Genomic DNA, 22,281 nt, shown 5'->3' on the forward strand with positions numbered 1-22,281 from the left:
TAGTAACTGTGATTTAACAGTGTAACACAAACAGCAGTTCATGTCTTGGCAGATAACACAGAAAATGAGAAGAACACAATTCCTATAACTGTGCTGTTTAATATTTGAAGAAATTTTAAATAGCTGTACTTGGGTTCAGTCACTACCCATTGAACACTAAGGCAAAGAATAAAAGCACAACATTTGTTCTTTGGCAACAATTAGTTGATGTTGTGTTGATCAAGTCACAGTGTCCTCTGCAGAACAACCTACAGCCAGGTGGAATAAAGAAAGGGAACATTTCCTGTCTGACCCACCAACCCCACTGGAACAACTTCATTTCCTTATGGAGCTCACTAAAGTATTGAAAACAAATAGCCCAACACCTTCTGACTCCATTTTTACCTCAGTGATAGACCCAGAATCAACATTTTAACAAAAACCCTCATTGCCCAGGGTGTTTTGTGCTGGCTGAGCTTTCTCCTTCTCCCTAGAAGACATCAAATAATGGTCACAAAGGGGAAGTCTGAGGAGAGCTCCTGCAGCTGTCCTGACCCAAGTCTCTCAGGACAGACACAAACTTATCTCCTCAATGAGTTAACAATAATATATAAAAAGACAGAAAAGGCAGTCTAATGACAGAAATAAAACAAGAAGGTTTTGTACCCATAAACATAAAATAGCCTTCCAGTGCCTGGAGGGAGTGTACAAGAAAGCTGGAGAGAGACTTTTTACAAGAGCATGTAGTGACAGGATAAGGGGAAATGGATTCAGACTGACAGAGGGCAAGTTTAGATTAGATATTAGGAAAAAAACTATTTTCTGAAGCTGGTGAGGGTCTGGCACAGGTTGCCCAGAGAAGCTGTGGCTGCCCCAGCCTCGGAAGTGTTCAAGGCCTGGTTGGATGGGACTTGGAGCAACCTGAGATAGTGGAAGGTGTCCCTGCCCATGGCAGAGAACTTTAAGCTTATTCAGACTATTCTGTGATTCTGTGTATTTCCTTCACACACACACACAAAATGAGAATTGCTTGGTGAGCCCTGGAGAAGAGAAAGTCCATGTCTGCTTCAAGTGAATCTTCAGCCTCACTCTGCCACAAAGATGCAGATTCTTTAAACTAAAGAATTTCAAAAAGGCAAAAAACCACATTAAGACCATCACAAAAGCTGCAGTAGAAATTGATTATTCACATACAGCAACCACTACACACCTTTTACTCTGCAGTTAATCACAGATTGCAGGGGGTGTGCAAAGCTCCTCAGCCTTTCAGGTAGTGCCTGAGCTCTGGTTTGGGCAGGGAGCACCACATTTGTGTATTCAGGGCATCCTCCTTTTCCTAAGCACAGCCAGGCCAGAGGTGTGAGCAAAGCACCTGGGCAGGAGCTGCAGGATCAATCCACTCCTGCATCACCAGGGCTGGAACTCAGCAGACAGAGCAGCTCCTCTCCCCTGCAGGCAGCACCTGCTGCTCTTCCACCCCATTAACTCTGACAGGGATTGGGTGATGGCACTTTCTACAGTTTCAGTAACAACAGCACCACTAATATTTTTCTGAAAAATACATGCAGCAGGTAAACACAACTTCAGACTGCTCAGAAATCTCCTACTTGAACAAGCTGCTTTGACAGCAACACAGGAACCCTGAGTGTTCATCCCACTACTGCAATAAATGTGTGTTCCCCACAGACTCCAAAGCTGTTCTCATGCAGAAAGGCACTGGCAGTCAGCAGAAAGTATGAATCCCATTTCTTTAAGAAATCAAGCAACATAAAGCTCTAAATAAACACAGCAGAGATTAATGAAATTCACTGTTTGACAGAGAAAAGAGCAGAAACTGGAAGAAAATAATTAATCTATGCTATGAGACAGATCTGCTTTAATGAACAGAGCATCATCAACTATATCAGAGACTGACTCCACCCACAAAAAGGATTCAGTTATTTGCTGTATAATAGCTCATCTTTGAAAAATAAGATCTCAATTTACTACTAACTTTGCAGGAAAGGGAAAGGAAATAATATTTTACACACAAATAAAAATAGCTCTCTTTTATAAGCAGAATGTTTTCTGCTTCTAAAAAGACTGTCACAGAGACAAAGAATAGGAAGAGACTACTAAACACATCACAGTCTTCCATTACAATGTTTTTAATGATTGTATAAAATGTATACATATGACGTCCCAGCCAGTTTGCACAAAAATATTTCTATTTAAAACCTAACTTTAAAAAATCGACATAGCTGAAAACAGTTCATAAAGATACCATTAAAAATTCAGTGTCTGGTTCTTCACCATATCTCAGAAATTCAGATGTCTGCATACTTTCAATATTAAAAAATATATATTTTGTACACACAAAATCAGTATATAAACCACTGAAATCAATACTAATTTTTTCAGGTTAAGGAATACCAGGAGTCCTATTTTTACAAAAAGTGGGGTAAAGCAAACATAGATAACTTCTATAAAAATAAATGAAGTTCAGGACTGCTGCAAAGCTGCTTATGGGCAAGGCAGGTTGTAAATATTCAGAGATACAAAGTAGTAACTGTTAAACACATCTGATCCTGGATTTCATGTGGAAGAAGCAGAGGCAGAGGATGGAAAGAACACCACACTGATTTCTGCAGAATACTTTCCCCAATACACTGCTATGCAACAGGAATTTGGCCAGAAAGGTTTATCAGGATTCAAAATTTCAATGCCTCCACCAGTGTTGCCTCAGAACAGGATGATTTAATTGTTGAAAAAACTGGGAAAGTGTCTGAAAACTTAAAATGAAAACATGTCAGGTCTCTCTCCTAATGTACAGTTGAGTTTTCCTATCCCTCTGTAAAAACATCTCTTCAGTACCACTCCTACCCCACTCATCTTTCCTTGGCACATCCAATCAGGCTCAATGGACATCAGATGGGGAGCTCACTAAGGTACAGGGATGATCCATTTTTAAACATGGATATTTCTTTTTCCATATGGAATGCCAATTTCAACAGCAGCCTTGATTCCAGTGCTTTAATTTGAATTTAGGGTGAGAGAGTAGTACTGAGTCTGTGAAATGTCATATAAAATATATTTGAATTTTAGTAATATAGCACCTCCTAAAATAGCTTCCTTTGGTACAAAAAAAATTACCACTTAATAAAACAGCACAAATTCTTCATTTTTTCATCTTGCCAATTGAAGTAGCTCTTCCCCAATGGAATTTTTTTTTTCCCCCGGAATAAAAACCTTGCAATGTGCCTCCACTTGCACACCTGTATCTTTTCCCTCAGTTAACTGAGGGAAATCACACTTCAAGATCAGAGGTACCTACATGAAGACAGCAATTTTGGGCTAAAGCTCAAAGACTTCATTTTGTTCATGAGTGACCTTAAAAAATTAATAGGAAATTTTTGCCATAAAAAAGCACTATTTTACTGTAACAACTGATCATAGCCTAAGAACTTAGCAATGGCATTGGCTGGAGTTTTTGTCATACCTCACTGACACACAAGTCTAAGCAAAGATAAATCTTGTGTGAGACTTGCAGGCTGGCCTGTAATGCTAAATATTTGATGCACAGCACATTATTTTTGTCATATAACACATGACTTAAAAAATTGTTGTGTTTCATATTTACTGCTATGCAAATGAATTTAAATATTTTATTCCAGTTGCTAGTTTACGCCATTTCATTCAAACTTAAAAAAAATCAAAGTCTAAAATATATATAATTTAGGGAAATAAATTACACTCTCTTAATAAAGCAGTTTGAGAGAAGTTATTAAGTAAGTTGGCTTGTCTCTACAAAACACAAATTCCAGGGAGACATTCTAAAAGTGTGGGGTTTAAAAAAAGCAGGAAGAAGTGTAGCAGTGCTAAAATTTGATAGCACAGAACTGATGAAAACACAAAAGCAGATGAAAAGCAGCAGAAGTCACAGTACCATGATGAATAAGACTTAACTGGCTTCTAAGGAGTCTCCTACTTCACAGAAAATCTCCCAGGTCTTTTATTCCAACCCATCAGATAGCATTTTCATTCAGGCTTTTTCAATATATTCATTCTTAGACCACGTTGTGCCACTGCTATACATCAAGCACACAAGGTGACAAGCCTGTTTAATTACATTTTTATACATATATACACACACACACTTATTTTTATATAAGTACAAAGGCAAGATATGGCATTAAGCTGTGAAATATTTCAAAATAATGGCTAAGAACTACCCAGGCTGCTATAAATATTCCCTGGTAATTATACTGTAGATTTCCATCTTCATCCTGAAATCAGTTAATTTCAGTATTATAAGACCAACCAAAGTTGCTCCCTTTTGAAAGGTTTATTGGTTGGGCAACACCAACTTGCAGGTACTTTTGTCAGCTAAAATACAACACAGTGCATTAAAACCAGTTCATCAGTGTCAGTTAAGTAAACCTCACTCCAACTCTGAAGTTTACATCAAGTTTTAATTTGCACTAAATTCTCTGTTCAGTCTGATTGAAGCATTATTCTTTTTAGCCCTTGCAATCAGTAACATTTACCTTTCTAAAAATGAATTTACATACTACAGATGATCTAGGAGAAATGCTGCCGTAATTCAAATGCAATTTAAAGTATTTAAAGCATTGCAGCACAAAAGAGAAGCTACAAAAGAGCAAAGCAGTTGTGCTTTCATTGCACAGCTTTGGGGATTACCTGTGACAGCATCAGCAGACTCTGGAAAAGCAGGATTCCATCACAGCATCTCTTATCCTCCACTCTCAAGAAACATTATCACAATCAAGTCTACTCTAGAAATTTTTCCAAATAACCTTTGCTTGGCAACAAATTGTGATATTGTCACTTTGCCAGTTTCTTAATAGCTGACATGTGTTTTGACAAGTGCTGCTTTGGGCTGGGGTAGAGTTAATTTCCTTGACAGTAGCTGGGCTGGGGCTGTGTTTTGGGATTTGTGCTGAAAACAGCATTGATAATACAGGGATGATTTGGTTATTGCTGAGTACATGACTGGGAATCTCTTTCCTCAACACCCTAAACTCGTTCTCTAATTGTTTCTATCTCTTCTAATCATTAATGAACCAACATACCCATAGATGGTTTTTTTGTTTGTTTTTGATTTTTTTTTTTAAATTCAGGACATTGACTAAATCACACTCATTTAAATGTTCCATCATTCCTTGAAAATAAATCATACTTCAAGGATATTCTAACCTCTTCCTATTAAATCACAATTATCCACACACCTCCTATTATTTATTAGAGCTTCTTATAATGCATCCAGTACTGAGGCCAAACTTACTGAATTCCAGAGGGGTTCAAAGGATGGAATTTGGTTTACCTCACTTCAAGAGAAGCATCCACAACCAGGGTCACTTAGTACTGAGACAGCCATAGGTGTGTAAGGGGAGTGATGAATCTTGGAAAAAGAACCACTGCTGTGGCCAGGGTCACTAGGAAGACTATGACATAGATATATCAGTTTGAAGAACTTCCATCCCTCTTGAACTCTTAAAAAATACAGCAAAGCACTTGTCATTTGTAATTTTAAAGGGAAGATAAAAACACTTTAAGAAATTAACTGCAACTGTAATTCAGCTGTTTAAAATTAAAAGGCTTTTAGTGCCTTTGAACCTTATCTGGTACCTGAAATTTATTACTGTTCATTTTACAGTTCAGATCACTCCCCACCATAAACCACTTCTAATTACATTTCAAAATAATTTCACAGATTTATTCTCTGTAGAGAAAGGACCAGCCTTGGAATCTTCTTTCCTAAACAGAAAACCTTGATCCAAATTTTCTGATACAGCTCAATCTTCCCTGAGTGTCTCTTTCCATATCTCAACTATCTTTCAGTTCTGGCAGGCTTCCTGCTTCTGTGTGAAGTTATTATTTTTCATGAGTTGAGCAAGTTACACCTCAAAATCTTTTCAGGGCTTATGTCTTTATTTGTAATATTTATCATCTTGTTTCCTCTAACCTAAATATGAAAAACAGGAGGAAAAAAAAGAAGAGCAGCATTAGGAGAATAGGCAGGAGAAATGGCAAACAGAAAGGAGAAATAATGAGCAACCAGCTCAAACTGAAATGAGCTGAAACTCAACAACTCTGGCTACAGCTCTGAAAACATGGGGAAATCAGAAAGTCACAGCAAGACTTGGACAAGAGAGCAGGAGGCAGTGAGGTGAACAGAGTCACAAGCTGCTCCAGCTCCCTCAGAAAAATATGGCATTTTAAATTATTCCACGGCCAAAAGGTATTTATAGGCTCACAGGTTACTCTCATCCCCTGCTCCAGTGAAATCCATTTAGCCCAATCTCATCCCCTGCTCCAGTGAAATCCATTTAGCCCAGTCTCTCCCTGTAGAACCCACCAAGTGCCTGTGCAGCTTCACTTCATTTTCCCAGGTTTGGATGGAAATTCAGGACAATGTTTCATATTTAAGTAAAGATCCTCAGAAACTGAGTCTAGTCCTTACTGCTGCTTGGCAGGAGGGCTACAAAGGGTTAAAGTCATTTCCACATTCACTTCTGGCCTAGCTGTCAATTTTCAGGAACCCAGTTTAATATTCTTCTTTATTTTCCATACTTCCACATAGCAATTTGAAATTTAAATGACACTGAGGGAATGCATATGCAATCTGTTCTATTTATAAAAATGTCTAAAATACTGCATAATTTCCTCTTTCAAACTGCAAGATGGGAAGACATATTTTAAGAGTTGTAAGACACCACGTCTGACATCACCAAATTACATTCAGCCCAGGCTTATCCATAATTTCTAAAGATAAACAAGGTTTGGGTTTTCTTTCTTAGACCAAGCTCATCACTTCCTTGCAGAAGGCACAACCTCACCCTGCCAGCTGACAACAACCATCACCTGAGCACAGCAGACTTGAAAGGAAAAGGTTCCAAAAGTACTCTCACATTAATGGTGTGAAGTCCCTCAGCTACCAAGAAGTCCAAGCTGTCAAGGCATCAAGGTGGCCTGGCCAGCCAACACTGACAAGTCCATCCCAACTCATCCACCAGATGAGGAGAACTAAAACAGCATTCATCAGAAATTTGGGAGAAATTCTTCACTAGTTACAATGATCTCAGTACAGGCTGAAAATAAACATCTTTGTTAGTATCCAATGATTTAAGAAACAAACACACAGATGAGGAGGAACAGACACCAGGATATTCTGGGAAGTTCTCTCCATCACCTACTGTCAGTTCAAAAACAAAGACATCCAAACCCCTGGTAAACAGATGAAAAAAATGACTTCTGCATGTTTAATGTAGAATCATCACAGAGTCAGTAGTTTAATTTATTAAGTACATGAGCAGTTGAGAGCTCAGATGTGAAAGTTCTCACCTCACCAGAAGACTGGAAAGAACTCAAGTGCAGCAACAATAATCACAGGACAGGAAGATCTTGCTACACTGAGAAGCACTGAGAAGTGCACATTATTTCCCAAACAACAAAACAGATGAACCTTGGGGATCTTTAAGAAATTAGCTCACCAAAAAAAAAAAAAAAAAAAAAAAAAAAGAGTGGAATAGTCCTATCCTAGTTTCATCCCATGCTATGCATGGTGGGTGAGAAAACATCACCTCAGCACATCAAAATCCCTGCCACCAGAAGCAAAGAGAAGGAATCCTGAAATCCTGGAAACCTGCTGAATGTATGAAAGAACATGAACTTGCAGGGGTGAGGGACTGTTCTGATCTGCTCAAGCTGAAGAGAGACAAGTTTTACCTTGATCCACAAAAGCAGGAAGTAATTAGGTTCTGAACATACCCAAAAAAGAAGATTAAAACACAAACAAGGTTACATGTTGGGATCCAAAACTATAACTTCATTTTTTTCATAGAGGATAAAAAAGGAAAAAATAGGAAAATGGGAGAATGCCAAGATTGATGAGGAGTAGCACAGGAAAGGGTTACCCTGACCATGGCTGCAGCATTGCTCACAGAATGCCATGGGAGATCTCACCAGGTGCTCCCCAGAGCTGCCCAGCCAGGGCAGCAGCACCAGCAGGATGGAGCAGCCTTGTGGGAGCAGCCAGGACAAAGACTCCAACACTTTGTAGACCTCACAGATTTTTGGCAGGTTGGGCACTTAGTTAGAGAGGGTTTTGTGAATGGCAACCTCACATCCAGCTCCCAGCAACAGCACATCACTGGTGACCATCATCTCTGCTCTCCAAAAATCCATTGGCTGCTCCTCAGTACCCAGGCCAAGTTCACCTGATGTGCCCAAAGTTCATTGCTCCTTTCCCTAAAAGATCAACTGCAAGGTCTTCCAATGGTCTTCTAACAGGGTGCCTCATTTTCTAAAAGTTAGCAGTTCAAAGCTTTCCCTTTTAAACCACAAATCTTCCAAGAGGTGATGGAGAAACATTCTCAGCTCTGTACTTGTTCACCACAGGACTGCCTGGTGAGTGGAGTCACATTCCTTAGCAGCTGTCTCCAAATAGTTCTGTGTTTAGAGAGGCTGTAACAGATGAGCCAACTCAGAATTATTTGCACTCAATGCAAGTCACAGCCCTTTAAAGAAGAATGAATATTATCAGTGAAGAGCCACAGTAAGACAATGGCATTTTTTCCAAATACCTGACATTACTCAATTCAGATTCACTGAGCTGTACACACAGTTTTGTTTCAAAAAGCATTATGCAAAAGGTAGGTTCAATTCCAAGCAATTGTACATTTTAATTCTTATTTAAAGAAAGTGATTCTTAAGGGCGTGTTACCATTAAAACATAATAGCTTGAGATTTGAGGTTTTACACAGAACTTAGTACCTCTTTTTGCTTAGCGAAAGACTGCATTTTACATATTTATGCAACTAAATAGCTTAATTTTAAATCAAACTTTTAGCTTCCATGTTGTTAAAATAGTGACTGACATCTCCCATTTACTTGATGATACTCTTTATTTAGATTTGCCAGGCTGCCTGGTTGGAGATTCAAGTAAATTCAAGTAAACATAGACAAGCTGTATTTTAAAATGCATCATTAAATTCAAACATTAAATTTTGTTTTAAACACAAACCAGTTTTGACTATGCATTTCTGTTCCATTAATAGAAGCAAGAGTTTCTAATTAATAGATCTAGATTTCATTGGAACAAATAAATCTCAGCAGCTGAATTTCTATTTGGAGAATAAATATTTTTTTCTGTTTTCTGAAGTATCAGCAACCCAACTTCAACTGAACTAGTAAATGAACAGAATTAAATTTAAAAACTAGAAAATGTTCCCTTTCTGTGTCTAGAGGCAGCTAATCCTAGAGAGAAAAAGGGTTAGAAGGTGAAGTTCCAGAGCCAAATGCTTAGCTGGTAACTTCCTCTCAGCTTAAGAGTTTTCACTTCTATTTAATCTGATTTTAAAAATGATCTGCAAACTACATGAACTTCAAATACAATAATAGAATTTAGCAGATAATCAGGAACAAGCTTTAAAAATATGAAGTCTATTTAGGAAAGAACACATTCAAGTGAAAACTGACTTTTGAAAAGAGTGAGTTTTCCTCCACCCTTAGGAACTCGTGACTTTCTGTGCAGCATATAAAATGTGGAGTTCTGAGCACTCTTGAACTCCAATACACTGCATAATTTTTGTTTTCTAATTAAACCTACAATTGATTAACAAAACCTGGACATTTCAGTCATGTGGCATCAGAGAAGAGCACTAATGACACCTTTTCACCAGTTTATAAGGGAACTGTTCCCAGTAAGTAAAATAGTAACCTAATCCTCTGCCTTCAATTCTCTTGCTTTTGTCCTTTACTACAACTCAAGACTGAAGAAGTTTTGTTGGTTTATTTTTTCCTAATATTCCAATCTTTTTAGAAGAACTATAAGGTAATTTTTATGCTAAATGGTCCCTTGCACAATATCAGGTTGGACTTCATGATCCTGGAGGCCTTTTGCAACCTTAATGATTCTATGGTAACAAAATATCAATCTCAGCAGAGCTACAGAAAAAAAAAAAAAATACAGGCCAGAAATACATTTCTGGCATTTCTTAACAATAAAAGACACCAAACTCAACAGCAAGTTCCATTTTGGATGCATTCAGGATAAAAGGAAAAAAAAATACTCAAATGTTTTTTAAACAAATAGGAGAATATTTAGTTTGATTTTTTCAAAGGCACTAAACATCACAGAAATATAGAGGAACTTAAGGCCACTGTCCCAGCTAAACACTGCTTAACTCAGGTCCATCACATTCAGCTTCTGAAAGTTAGAAAGAGAAAATGGTTTGGGTTGGAAAGAACCTTAAAGATCATCTAATTTCAACTCTCTGTTGACTGTCTACCATCAACAACCCACTCAGAATTCCCCAACTTCCCTGCTCTCCATTCCTTCCCAAATTACTTCTATTTCAAAACGTAATCACATTATTTGACTGAGGGTCAGAAGAAAGTGCAAATATCTGCTTCTTTAAGAAGTCCTACCTTGGTCAGAAAGGAAATCCAGCATGGTCTGGAGCAGGAAGGAGAGATGCCTGACACACAGGGCAGGATTGCCCATCCTCCTGGAAGCATAGACCAGCTCGTGGAGCAGACGCATCTGCACTGCAGCCCATCCCCTGTGAGTTCCTGGGGAAAATGCAGGTATTTCATGTATTATAAAGCTGGAAATCATCACAAACACGTTGGTTTTGGTTTTCTTCACATGCTAAGCAGTAATTTTATGGCACTTATACCAATCACCCAATGGTTGTTACAAAATCCAACCCCTGTACTCAACACAAAAAATAAGACTGTTCTATTTGCTTGAATATCTAAACATGAAATCAAGTTTTGTTTTATATACTTGTCTATTGACTAATAAATGTTAAATTCAAATTCTGAGTACAAAGTTAACACTTCCCAAAAAGCAAAATAATACACAAACCTTTAAAGTTTTATATATTTTTTTTAATTCTCTAGACAATGTACATGAGATTTCATACAGAAATTGAAATAATAGAATCACAGAATGGTTTGGATTGTAAAGGACTTTAAAGATCATCTATTTCCAGCTCCCTGCCATAAGCAGGGACACCCTCCCCTAGACCAGGTGGCTTAAAGGCCCATCCAACCTGGCTGTGGACACTTCCAGGAATGGTGCAGCTGTGTCAGGGCCTCCCCACCCTCACAGTAAAGAATTTCTTCCTAATATTCAGTTGAAAGCTACTCTGTCAGTTTGAAACCATTCCCCCTTGTCCTGTCACTCCATGCCCTCGTAAAGAAAAAAAACTTCCTGGGAACTCTTAACTCTCTTTAAAGATCAAGCAAGAGATATTTTCCCTAAATGCTTTCCCGGCCAATAAAAGCAATAAAACTTCAGAACACATGGCACATATCCTGATTTTCAGTCTTTAAGTTTCAGACTGTGAACTACTTCATATTTGTAGAATATCTATGGGAAAAATAAATAGATCATCTTAACATAACCTTCATTTCAGAACCATAATATGCAGAACTCTTCATGAAGCTTAACCTGCTTTTAGTAGTAAGCAACAGCGATAATTTTTAAATAACAGATATTTCAAGATGTGCAATACTTCATAAACTTCAACAGCCTTCCTTGTAATATCACCCATCAGTATTTGGCAAACTGTTTTAGGAATATTTACTGCAACCAAACCTTGAGAGTTTATATTTTGAGAGTCTCATTATTTTTCATGTGTGAAATGTCATTTCTATCTTAGAGTTTGCAGTGATCTTTCCATATGTCTCTAAAAGAGCCATTTCAGGGATAGAAAACGAGACAACATACTTCAGTGCAACATGAAGGCAAGGTAAAAATTAAATATAAACACCAATCACGTCCTCTCTTTGCTTTTTTCATTATAATTTCTTAAAGAACTTCTACAACTTCTTCTCCCAACACAGTTCTATCCCAGGGCACAGCATATTTTCCCCAGCACATTCCCTTTTCCTAGATTCTTAGCGTTTTTCCTCCCAGTCTGCTTGGCATTTGCTACCTCCTCTCATATATAACCTGACTGCCAAATCACAACAGTTTTAAAAAACCCCAACACTAACCATCCACAAATACAGCTCAGCCCATCACTTCCTGCTCCTCTCCTGCAACTACAACATTTAGAGAATGGACCCCAAAACTGCTTCTGTATAACACAATGCAAGGTTTTGGAAAGGTTTACTCAAAAGGAGCTGCAAAGCAGCAATTTAGTTCTCTCTGATCTCATTTATGGGAAAATGTGACATATTTGATCCTATTAATTACATTATATGTATCTATATACAAAAATATGTAAAAGGATTTTTACTCTTTCCTTATAAGATCAAACAGCCACAAAACAAAAAGAAATACAATTTCTGATGGAACAGCTGAAGGCACTTTAATTGAAAAAATAATCCAGAACAATGTATGACCTTTTTATGTACTGAGAAGCATATTATCAAAACAAAGACATTTTTGACAATCATAAGAAACAAAGTTTTCATAAATAACCCATAATTACTTCCTGCAACCTGGGAACCATAGCAACACATTCAGCAGTGGCTTGCAGAAATTTGAAATTACTGGAACAACACTAGAAAAAGTGAAGGTACAGTGTTAACCAGCTGCTTTACCTGCTGCAAGTAGTTTCAGATTAGCAAACGATTTAGGTCCAGTATGAAATCTCTCAAGGAAATTATTATGGAAAGCCAGCTAAGTGGCAATCCACACCGACCTTTGCTGAAGTCCTGAGGGTCCAGGGAGAGGCTGTAGCCAGGCAGGGTCTCCAGCAGCAGTTTGTAGCAGGCCCTCCAGCCGGGCTCGGGGATGCTGGGCGCCGCGCACTGCATGGCCGCGATGCGCTTGAAGAACGCCGACTTGCGGTGGAAACCGATGCGCTCGTACAGCTCCGACAGGATGCTGTAACGCTGGATCTTCTCCTCTTCTGAGAGCTGCAGTTCGAAGGGAAAAGAGGAAAGGACTGGTTTTTATCAAAGATTTAAAGTGCTGAGTTTTGAAAAACAACCAGGAGGAAAGACACAGTAGCAGACATTGGCACTGCAGAAGGCCAGAGATTTGCACACAGCCAGGCATGACAGCTTCTGCAGCCAGAAGTTAAGCTTGGTTCAACTGTTAACAGAAACTGCTAAGATTAAGTTCTGCACCTTCAATTTTATTTGTCAGTGGTACTAACAAGTAAACAGTCCAAGCAATCAGTAACAGCTAAACAGCTCCACATTATATAGAAGATACTTAACATGATATTAGTGTGAATGAAAGGAGTGCAAAAATATACCACTTCCAAGATTTACTGATTCACTAAAATTTTCATCCCTTGAAGATTAAATCTAATCTTGAAATCTCAGGCTATGAAAGCAAGAAACTACCGTCTGGATTTTTATGTCTCTAATCTTGTAAACCATAAATTTTTCATTCCATTAAACCATACTGTGATTTATACACTGTGAGATTGAATCACAGAATCATAAAATGGCTTGGGTTGGAAGGGACCTTAAACATCATTTTGTTCCAACTTCCTGCCATGGGCAGGAATGTCTTTTTCTAGACCAGGTGGTTCCAAGCCCCATCCAACCTGGCCTTGAACACTCCCAGGGATGGGGCGTCCACAGCTCCTCTGGCAAACCTGTGCCAGTGCCTCACCACTGCCTTGCACAAACAAGTTTTGAAGGGCAGCAGTGAGTTCAACGGGAGCTTTTCCCAATAAGGTAAAAAGTAATGCTAAAGTAGCAAAATGTCATAGAAGGACACAGACCCGGATTTCTTCACTGAGTCAAGTATTGGAACTGCCTGCCTGGTAGAGTCACCATCCCTGAATGGCTTTAAAAGATGTGTAGATGTGACACTTGGGGACATGGTTTAGTGTTGAGCTTGGCAGTGCTGAGTTAATGGCTGGTCTTGAGCTCTACTCCAACCTAAACAATTCCATGACACATTTGCACACTGCCAAGAAGTGAGGTGGGATTTACTTAAAGTCCTCTTAGGCTTAAAGTTGAAACCAACTTGATAAGGAACTACCACCATGTGCTTCTTTAGCTTATCAGTGTATTGGCCTAAGTCCCAGGAAACTTAATTCTTTTTGCCTCTGACCTGAATGATAATCTTGCTTTGGAGTCAGCCAGCCATGAAGAAACTGCCACAGAAACTCTGGATGATTTCTGCTCTGTGTCCCACGAACCAGCAGTGCAGAGCAATGCTGACACCTAGTGCACAGGATCTGGCACACTCAAAAGCAAAATGGACTTGAAATTACTCTAAAGCTGCCAACACTTTTTGCAAAGGCGTTTCAAGTGACAAACTTCACCCAAAAATAGCCCTAAAGGACAGAAACAGCAACTCATTCTTCAAAGCTGGAAGTATCAATCAGTGTGCTTAACTTCAGGCACTTAATGGATTGGACAGTCAAAGGGAAGCTGCTCACCACACTGGTTGGTTTTTACAGAAAGGATTAGGTCTTGTAAGCAGAGCTTCAAAATGTCTTTTAGCCACTCAAATCCTGATATAATTACAAAAATCAGTCTGTTCTCAAAAGTCACTTCTAATTTTGGGCATAGGGATATGAGACACATCAAAGAGGAGTTATCAGAGGGCACCACAACCTTATCTGACAGTTCAGATTTTCATACTTCAGGATATGAAGAAACACACAGAGCAGCAAAGCATTTTGCAAAGTTTCAGACATTTTTTGAAGCTGAAATTGCTATTTTTTTCAGAAATGACAACAGCAGACAGGGACCGAAGAAAAAGTACCACCCGTCCCTAAGACCAAGCCCTGTATCACAAATTGTGAAAAAAGATAATTGTACCAGGGTGAAAACTTTCAGAAAACAATGCAGCTGGGGAAAAAAAAAAAAAAAAAAAAAAAAGGAAAACACAGAAAAATTTTGGAGAAGTTATCATAGTTCCCAAAAGCAATCACTCAGAACACGAGGTGTCCTAGTGAAGTCACTTATTTATGCCATTTTTACAGGTTAGAACAATTAAAAAATGGCAGCAAAGTTTAAAAGGGCACAAGCACATGATCAGGAAATAAAGAAAGAAAACTTTTAAAAACCCTATCAAAAGCTATTCCTTAAATACAAATTCTGACAATGTTCACTAAATTCTTTAAGATGATAAAACAAAGGGAAATGCTATATAGGCAGACAGGAGCACTCACTAATAATTGGAACAACTACAAGAGAGGCAGCAGATTCCCAGAAAGTTTTATTTTCATAATATCTAAGTTTTTACCACTGTTACATAAGTTGCTGCTTAATGGTTGTCCCCAAAGTTAATCAAGTATTTTCCTCAGCTGCAGGAAACTTTTTCTTATCACCACAAAGACAGCAAAATTGCATTTTCCTGAGCATGAACAGTTATGTGTTACCATCCAGGAATTTAAAAGAAGAAAAAATGAGAAAAAACCCACACAGACACTACAAGTAATTAACCCTGGGAAGATTGCAGCAGTTATTCTGCAGGCCATTGTTGTAGCACCTACAAGCATCTTTCCTGACCTCACAAATTTATAAAAGCTTAATGCCTGTAAAGTGGCTGCAAAACAGCCACCACCTGAAGCACAGCATTATTTCCACCTGGTTAATTTTTATTTGACTTCTCTAACAGACAAAGCTACAACTGCACCTGGAAAGGCTGTAGGTCACTCTTCAGGTAATAAAACCAGTTTATTTCTCAGGCTTTTTTCAAGTCAGGCTTTCAAAGAATGCAGCTTTTTATTTGTTTCTTAATTATTCCTTACAACATTAAAATTTTATAATCTCACTTTCTCTGTAATTATATTTTACAATTTATTCCTCATACTGGATGCAAAGTCTTAGTACCCTGCAGCTCATCAGAAAATACCAATTACATTATATTACTAGACTGAGTATGAAATTAAATTTATGGGTAGGAACTAGTTTTCCTGTTTATAAGTCTTTAAACTGTGAGGTAGTTTTTCTGCTGCATAATGTTGGTTGTGCTGATGTTCTATTTACCTACAAATGAAAAGCACTGTCCTACAGTTTATTCCCTCAGCTATCACAGGATGACTCCTCCTCTGAGTTAGACCAAATCATAAATAAAACTCTTATTTGTTTCCATGCTGTATACATTAAATCTTAAAAAGCTGTACATACAATTCCCAGCCATACCTCTATTTACGGAAAATGCATTTCCCAGCCCTGGGGAAAGTCCTGAAAAAAAATATCCTACTATCCTATTTCACATGATAATGCCAAGTTGCTCTCCAGCCACAGAGATCCCTGTCTGTACTGGCTTGGGCTGAACTGGTTGCAGGTTCACTGGCAGCTTAGATCAGGATGTTTTTCATGCTGCCAAGCTGTGTGCTTGTCTACTATTAGGCAATATATATTAACTATTGAAGTGGCAAGTACTTTGCCATACACTGGGTGTTGAGGGTTAAGATTTTTCCTTTTGGAAAAATCTTTCCTTTGGTTCTTTCTCTCATGGAATTTTGTCACATCTGTTGGTAAGAGACAATAATGACCAGTACTTAAGAGTGACAAATAAAATGGCCAAGGTGGGGAAGGGTGCAGCTGGGTCCTGTCTTATCTGGGGATTTCTCTTTGGGAAAAGCAAAGACACCAAGAGATTTTGGCCAGGGTGTGAGGGGCTGGGATCCTCTCTGGCTCCTCTCCTTCTCAGCGCTGGAGGACAGACAGGCTGTGCTGGCTGTGGGAAGAATTCACCACCACTGCAGGGCTCTGGCTCCTGCTGTCCTGCCCTGCCCTGAGGGGAGCTTTGCTCATTAGATCAGCTGTTGAACTGGGACCTTATCAGCACCAGGTCTGCCTGGAAAGGACCCTCACCATCTCCTTGGGTGCCTTGAGAGAACCCAGGAGAGGAGCCCGGCCCTCTCCCCCTTCCTGGGGAGCGCGTGTTCGTTCCCAGCTGCTGCTGCTGCAGAGCCCAGCCTTGTTCCACACACCAGTGAAGAACTGTGACACCTTTTCCCAGGTCTTTGCTTGAAAGCCCCAGATTTTCAGAGTTATTTGGAGAAAAGGAGGTCACTTTTTCTATTCCAAGGGAGGCTTCTGCCTTCCAAGTCAGACAAAACCAAGACGCCAGGTCTTACAGGTTTCCTCTGATAAGAAGTGAAAGTTGCAATATCAGTGGTGCCAGGGAGAACAGGGTATTTATTCTCTTAATGACACTATTTGCTTCCAGAAAAAGAAACAAAAACAATGTTGGAGTTTGCAGGCAACAAGAATAACAGCACCAGAACAAGAGGATGCATGAACAACAAAGGGTGCAGAATGGCCAGCAAAAAAAAACAGGTTACAGAGCTAAAGAGAGAGTCTTTAGCACTACAAGGATTTTGACAATTAAGGCACTCTCTAACATGACTGATGGTTTTTATGACAGCTTATCAATTAATTATTGCCCCATTTATGTTTTGCTAGAAAATTGATTCCAGAGAGAGGATTCTTTGCAAGTGAAAGAAAATATTCTATCTCCCTCATTGTCCATGTCTGGGTCTAATAAGGTCAATGGTGTGGACTTAAACTGCTCATCTTACCAAGATGTAATGAGCAAAAACCAAAAATCAGTATGAAACCTAACAACTTTTTATTAGTTCTTTCAACCACAGCAATCTCTGTGTGAGCAGTGACACCTAGCTTGAGACACTGCTCAAGTATTAATGTTGTTTTGTGGTGATACTGAGCACTTTCCACACAGTTCCAAACACTGATTTCCCCCCTGAATTCCTTTCTGGTTTGGCTTAATTAAGACTTTGCACTACATAACAAAAATTCAGTTGATTAAGAACACTAATCAGACCCTTCAGCTCACTCTGCAAGAAGCCATTCCTGATTTTTTCAGTTTCATTGAATGAGATGCAATCACGAAAATTTGAAAAATCCTCTGCAGAGCAGTCCCAGGCAGCTGTTTTTCCCTACTACAGCATCACAAGAGAACAATGGGATTTTTTTTTTTTACCTTCACAAGGGAGAAGAAGCAACAGAGTTTAATCTCAAACTAAGTCCTCATGTTTTTAGATGAACTTTCTATACCTTGTTACCCAGACTCACAGATGTTAAAATCCTCAAGAAGTCAGAAGGAAGGCAGTGGTACAGAAAATAAACTGGAGACTACTGAATCCAAGTAACTTTCAGTATATTCTGTCAAATTACAAGAGGAAAAACCTGGACTTTCCAACTGACCTGACGAAGGTTGATATAAACTGCATTTTGCAGAAACTCAGAGGCTTCCATGCTCCTCTTCTGCATTGCCAGGACTCTCACAGCCTTCACACAAGCTTCCAGTTCAATCACCCCAGCATTCTTGTACTTGGAGAAGAAGAAAATTAAAATAATATTGAAGGATTGCACCTGTTAGATTTTATAAGCATTTCTGCTCAGCACATACATCAGCTGTCACATCCTCCAAACCCAGCAATTCCTTAATGCTAATGACTACACTGTTAAATTATCACCATATGCCCAAGTGAAAGTTAAGGTGTCATCTAAAATATTATTGTGCAAAAGAGCTGTTTTCAGCCTCTTCACTCACTGCTCTCATTTTGAGACAGAGCACAGCTTCAGTCTGCGAGTTCAGGTGAGGAGAAAAGCTGGGAACATTGGAACCATTTGGGGTAATCTCATGAATGTTGGTTGTGGGTGCTGCATCTAAAATAAATTCTACCTTTACAATGCAAATATTTTTATTACTGCATCCATTTTCTCTTTAGTTAAAACAATATTCCTGATGACAAGAGAATTAGAAACCAATCTGAGTGTTCAAATATTTGTTTGCAAAACCTTTGCTGTAAATGACTGTCCAGTGATTTAGCTTGCTTGAGGAAGCTAAGGAGACAATACAGATGTGCATTAAACTGTTTGTGCTCAGATAACAAACAGGCAATTTTCTAGCCAGACAATCCACTCTGGTGATTTCCTCAAACAACACAGATACTGGGTATTTGATTTGGACCACCTTCTGCTGAAGTTAAGCTCTCTTCAGGTATTTGTATTTGAAAACTAATGGGGGAAAGAAAGTTCAATAACAAAATGCAAGAGTTACGCCAGCAAAGCTGTCTCGTATTTCTCTCGTGCATTTATATTAGCAAAAGCAAATCAGTGGAGATTGAATCTATTTTAGAAGGTGCTACCAAAGTTTTTTCAGCTGAGTGAGAACATAAAAAATATACAGAAAGTGCTGCTTCCTCAGCATTAGAGCGAGTTACTCTGTATGTCTGGAACAGACAGGAGGTAACTGTGCTTGTCTTGAAGGGTTATAAATCAGTCCTGACACAAACCCCTTTGTTATTTCAATGAAGCTGCAGTGAAGCACAGTTATTACTTGCTGAGAGCACAGTGCATATTATAAATAATCAAAATATAAATATCCTGCCTTAAGCCCATCTAAGTCAAATAATTTTATACTCCTAGAGATATCACACCCTTTCTACATGAGCAACATACCCTTAAGGTAACATTAAAAAGCTGAATGCATCCTTGACAGTTATTGTTTTACTGATGGATTCTCATTTATCTGACACTGTGCCCAGAACTATCACCTTTCATTGCTCCTGATGATAAATTAACTCATGCACACAATTGAAATTGTTTCACTTGGAGAGTCACCCTTCAACATGGACATGAAAATGCCTGTAATAAATATTCATAAGCTTAGTCTAAAGATACTTTATTGAACAAGAGAAATACCCGAAATTAAAAAGTGATTAAATAACTCCACTGCAGTACAATTAAGATTATCTTTAGTGTTGATGTGGACATTGAGCTACTATTTTCACAGTAAAAAACAATTCTTTTTCTTATTATGATTGCAGACATTAAGCTCCTTTTCCATCTCAGACTCTGAGCATTTGCATAAAAACCTTAAAACTGGTTCAGTAGAGCTGGAATCTGTTTTACAAACCTCACTGCCATGCTTTAAAAGATCCTCAAAAACCAAAGCCTCAGCAGTTCACTGTTGAAAAGGTAAACACCTTAAGGTGTTTAGTTAAAAATAACGAGGATTACCTTGCCATAGTAAGAAATGGCTTCTTTATATTTTTCTATGATGTCTTCAGGACTCAGGCAGTTCTTGGCACGTCCTATCTCACCACTGGTATCTGCATTTATCCCATTGGAAGTCAGAGCACCTAGAACAGAACAGGGTCAGAAATGAGCACAAGGACTCTTGGCAAATGCTAAATATCTAAAAAGCAAGCTAGAGTATGCTGTAGATTTGATACAGAATACACAAGGTACATTTGCCCTACCTAGAAAGAAATTAAATAATCTTTCACTTAGTAAAATACAAATATATTCATGATTTTTAGCCCTTATCTGAATGCTTAGACCATGAATAAAATATAGATTGCTAAAATTATATTATGGCCACATCTGAATAGACAGTTTTAATCTTTGAATTATTCCTTCTACTTTAAAATCGCGTTTCTCAAAAAATAAGAAAAAAAAAGGCTCAGACAAAACAGTAAGAAATTGGTTTTCTTATATAAGAAAGAAGGCAAGAGACAGAAAGGGTCTATATAAGGGATAGGAATTTGAAATAGATGCCAAGGAAATCTGGGGTATTAGAAAGAACATGAAAATTTTATTTTAGGAATTTGATTTTATTGGAGTTAACATCATAGAAGTGGAAACATATCAAAGGTTTGGCAAGGCTTGATACTTTCTTACATATTACTTAATCCGTAGCATTATACTGTAATTTATTTAGGATTATAGACTAACTGATTTCTCCAATAGGTTTCTATGCAAAAATGGCAAAAAAATCTCTTTGTTTCAGAGCTGGCCCTAACTGCCAACAGACAGTTAAAAACTACTGTGAAAGGCATTCCTAAATTTACTGAGGGAGCAGAAAGTTTTTTTGCATACTTAAATGCTAAGGCAACTTTTTTAATATATTTATTAACCTTAGGGAATCAGACCAAGTACATCTGGATATTAAGAGTACATTTATGGAAATGAAAGATGTTTGTTCATGACGACTGAGGGAGCACCATGACACTACAGAACCACATATGACCATTCAGGTTGGTCACTTCAAAAATATTTTAAAATCCTCACTATTCATGGAAAGAAATCCTGTTGATTAGAATTTATTGAGATACAATCATGGAACTACAGCATTTATTTTGTGCCAGTTACCCTTCAGTCTCTGTAATTTCTCAAGATTTATAGCCAAAATCTGAAGCAGCAGGGATCACTACTAATTTTGGCAAGGGGCAATAACTATCTATACAATTGCAAAACACATCGAGTAATACAAGAAAATACTTTGGAAACATGCAGGAAAATAATGTACCTGGATCAATGAGAACTTCTTGTGCCCCTAAAAGGAGGAACAAAAATGATTTTTTTCAGCCTTAAATAGAGCCAGCAAAATAAGTTCTTATAATGTTTTATAACATCAGGCTTGAACAAAATCATCAGATTCATCAGGATTATCGCTGCTGTTGTGAAGGACTACCAATTAAAATTCAAGTAGTCCCCATATGTTAAATTTTATTTTGTTAATAAATAAAAGTCTATAAATTTGTAATGAGTTCTAAGACACACTAAGAAGAATTTCAGAATTTTCAGTGTATAATTTAAAGCCACATCCTCTTTCCTTTATCTTTATCATTTTGGTTAGCAAGTTTCCATTACAGTCCACTTAGTATTAATGCCAGGACCTGCAGTACTTAAATCTTCTTGTGGGAGCTCATTTAATCTACCCAATACTCTAGAATAAAATTTCCAATTAATGTTATCCCATTTAATTGTCATTAATTTCTCTCCATCCAATTTTCTAAATAATTGAGTCATGTCAACCTAATAAGCCAGACTGTCCATGTAAGAGCTGCCAAGAGTACTGCAGTGTTGGATTACCAGGTATGGACACCTTGTTGCCCTAAACTTTGGTTAAACATGGCAAGAAAATTGCTCCTATCAAGGGTTAAGCAGTCAAAAACGATTATTTCATCAAGACAGACCCTCCCTTCAGCTGACTTGCTCAGATTCCAGACAAGTGAAGCAGAGATTTAGATCTAGATCCAAACATACACCAACACTTCACTCATGTGTCATAATTCTGCCTGAGGAAAGAGGAAAATTAACAAAATCAACATCTTAGAGCTCCCAACAAATAAAATCCAGTGGAGAAATCCAAAACAGCCAGTGCTAAGCATAAAGCAATCCAGACTCATCTTGTTTGACATACAAATCCCACAACTGACAGACCACATCCAGATTTCCTGGCCAGGAAGAACTGAGCAACTCAGAATCTTCCTGCACACTGAAGGCTGCAGAGACACATCCAGGAATTCCAGGGGACACAGCCTAAACCTGTCCCCATACAAACAAAGGGGTTCAGATACCTGAGATGGCAGATACCACAGA

General features: G+C 38.3%; 1 protein-coding gene across 3 annotated transcripts in view; it reads right to left on the reverse strand.

Annotated features, from left to right (window-relative positions):
• The window catches only part of TRAPPC9 (trafficking protein particle complex subunit 9), a 440,568-nt gene that overhangs the window by 401,180 nt on the left and 17,107 nt on the right, over positions 1-22,281 (reverse strand). For 2 of the 3 annotated variants that reach the window (XM_021532473.4, XM_077781898.2), the window contains exons 5-9: positions 21,206-21,232; positions 19,915-20,036; positions 18,094-18,219; positions 12,642-12,858; positions 10,411-10,554 (exon numbers count right to left, since the gene is read on the reverse strand). In XM_021532473.4, the coding sequence (XP_021388148.1) occupies positions 10,411-10,554; positions 12,642-12,858; positions 18,094-18,219; positions 19,915-20,036; positions 21,206-21,232 (636 nt within the window). The remainder of the gene's footprint in view (positions 1-10,410; positions 10,555-12,641; positions 12,859-18,093; positions 18,220-19,914; positions 20,037-21,205; positions 21,233-22,281) is intronic. The other variant, XM_021532475.3, reaches the window with a different exon arrangement.

This window comes from Lonchura striata, chromosome 2 (genome assembly GCF_050655825.1).
Source record: "Lonchura striata isolate lonStrDom1 chromosome 2, ASM5065582v1, whole genome shotgun sequence".
Lineage (NCBI taxonomy): Eukaryota > Metazoa > Chordata > Aves > Passeriformes > Estrildidae > Lonchura > Lonchura striata.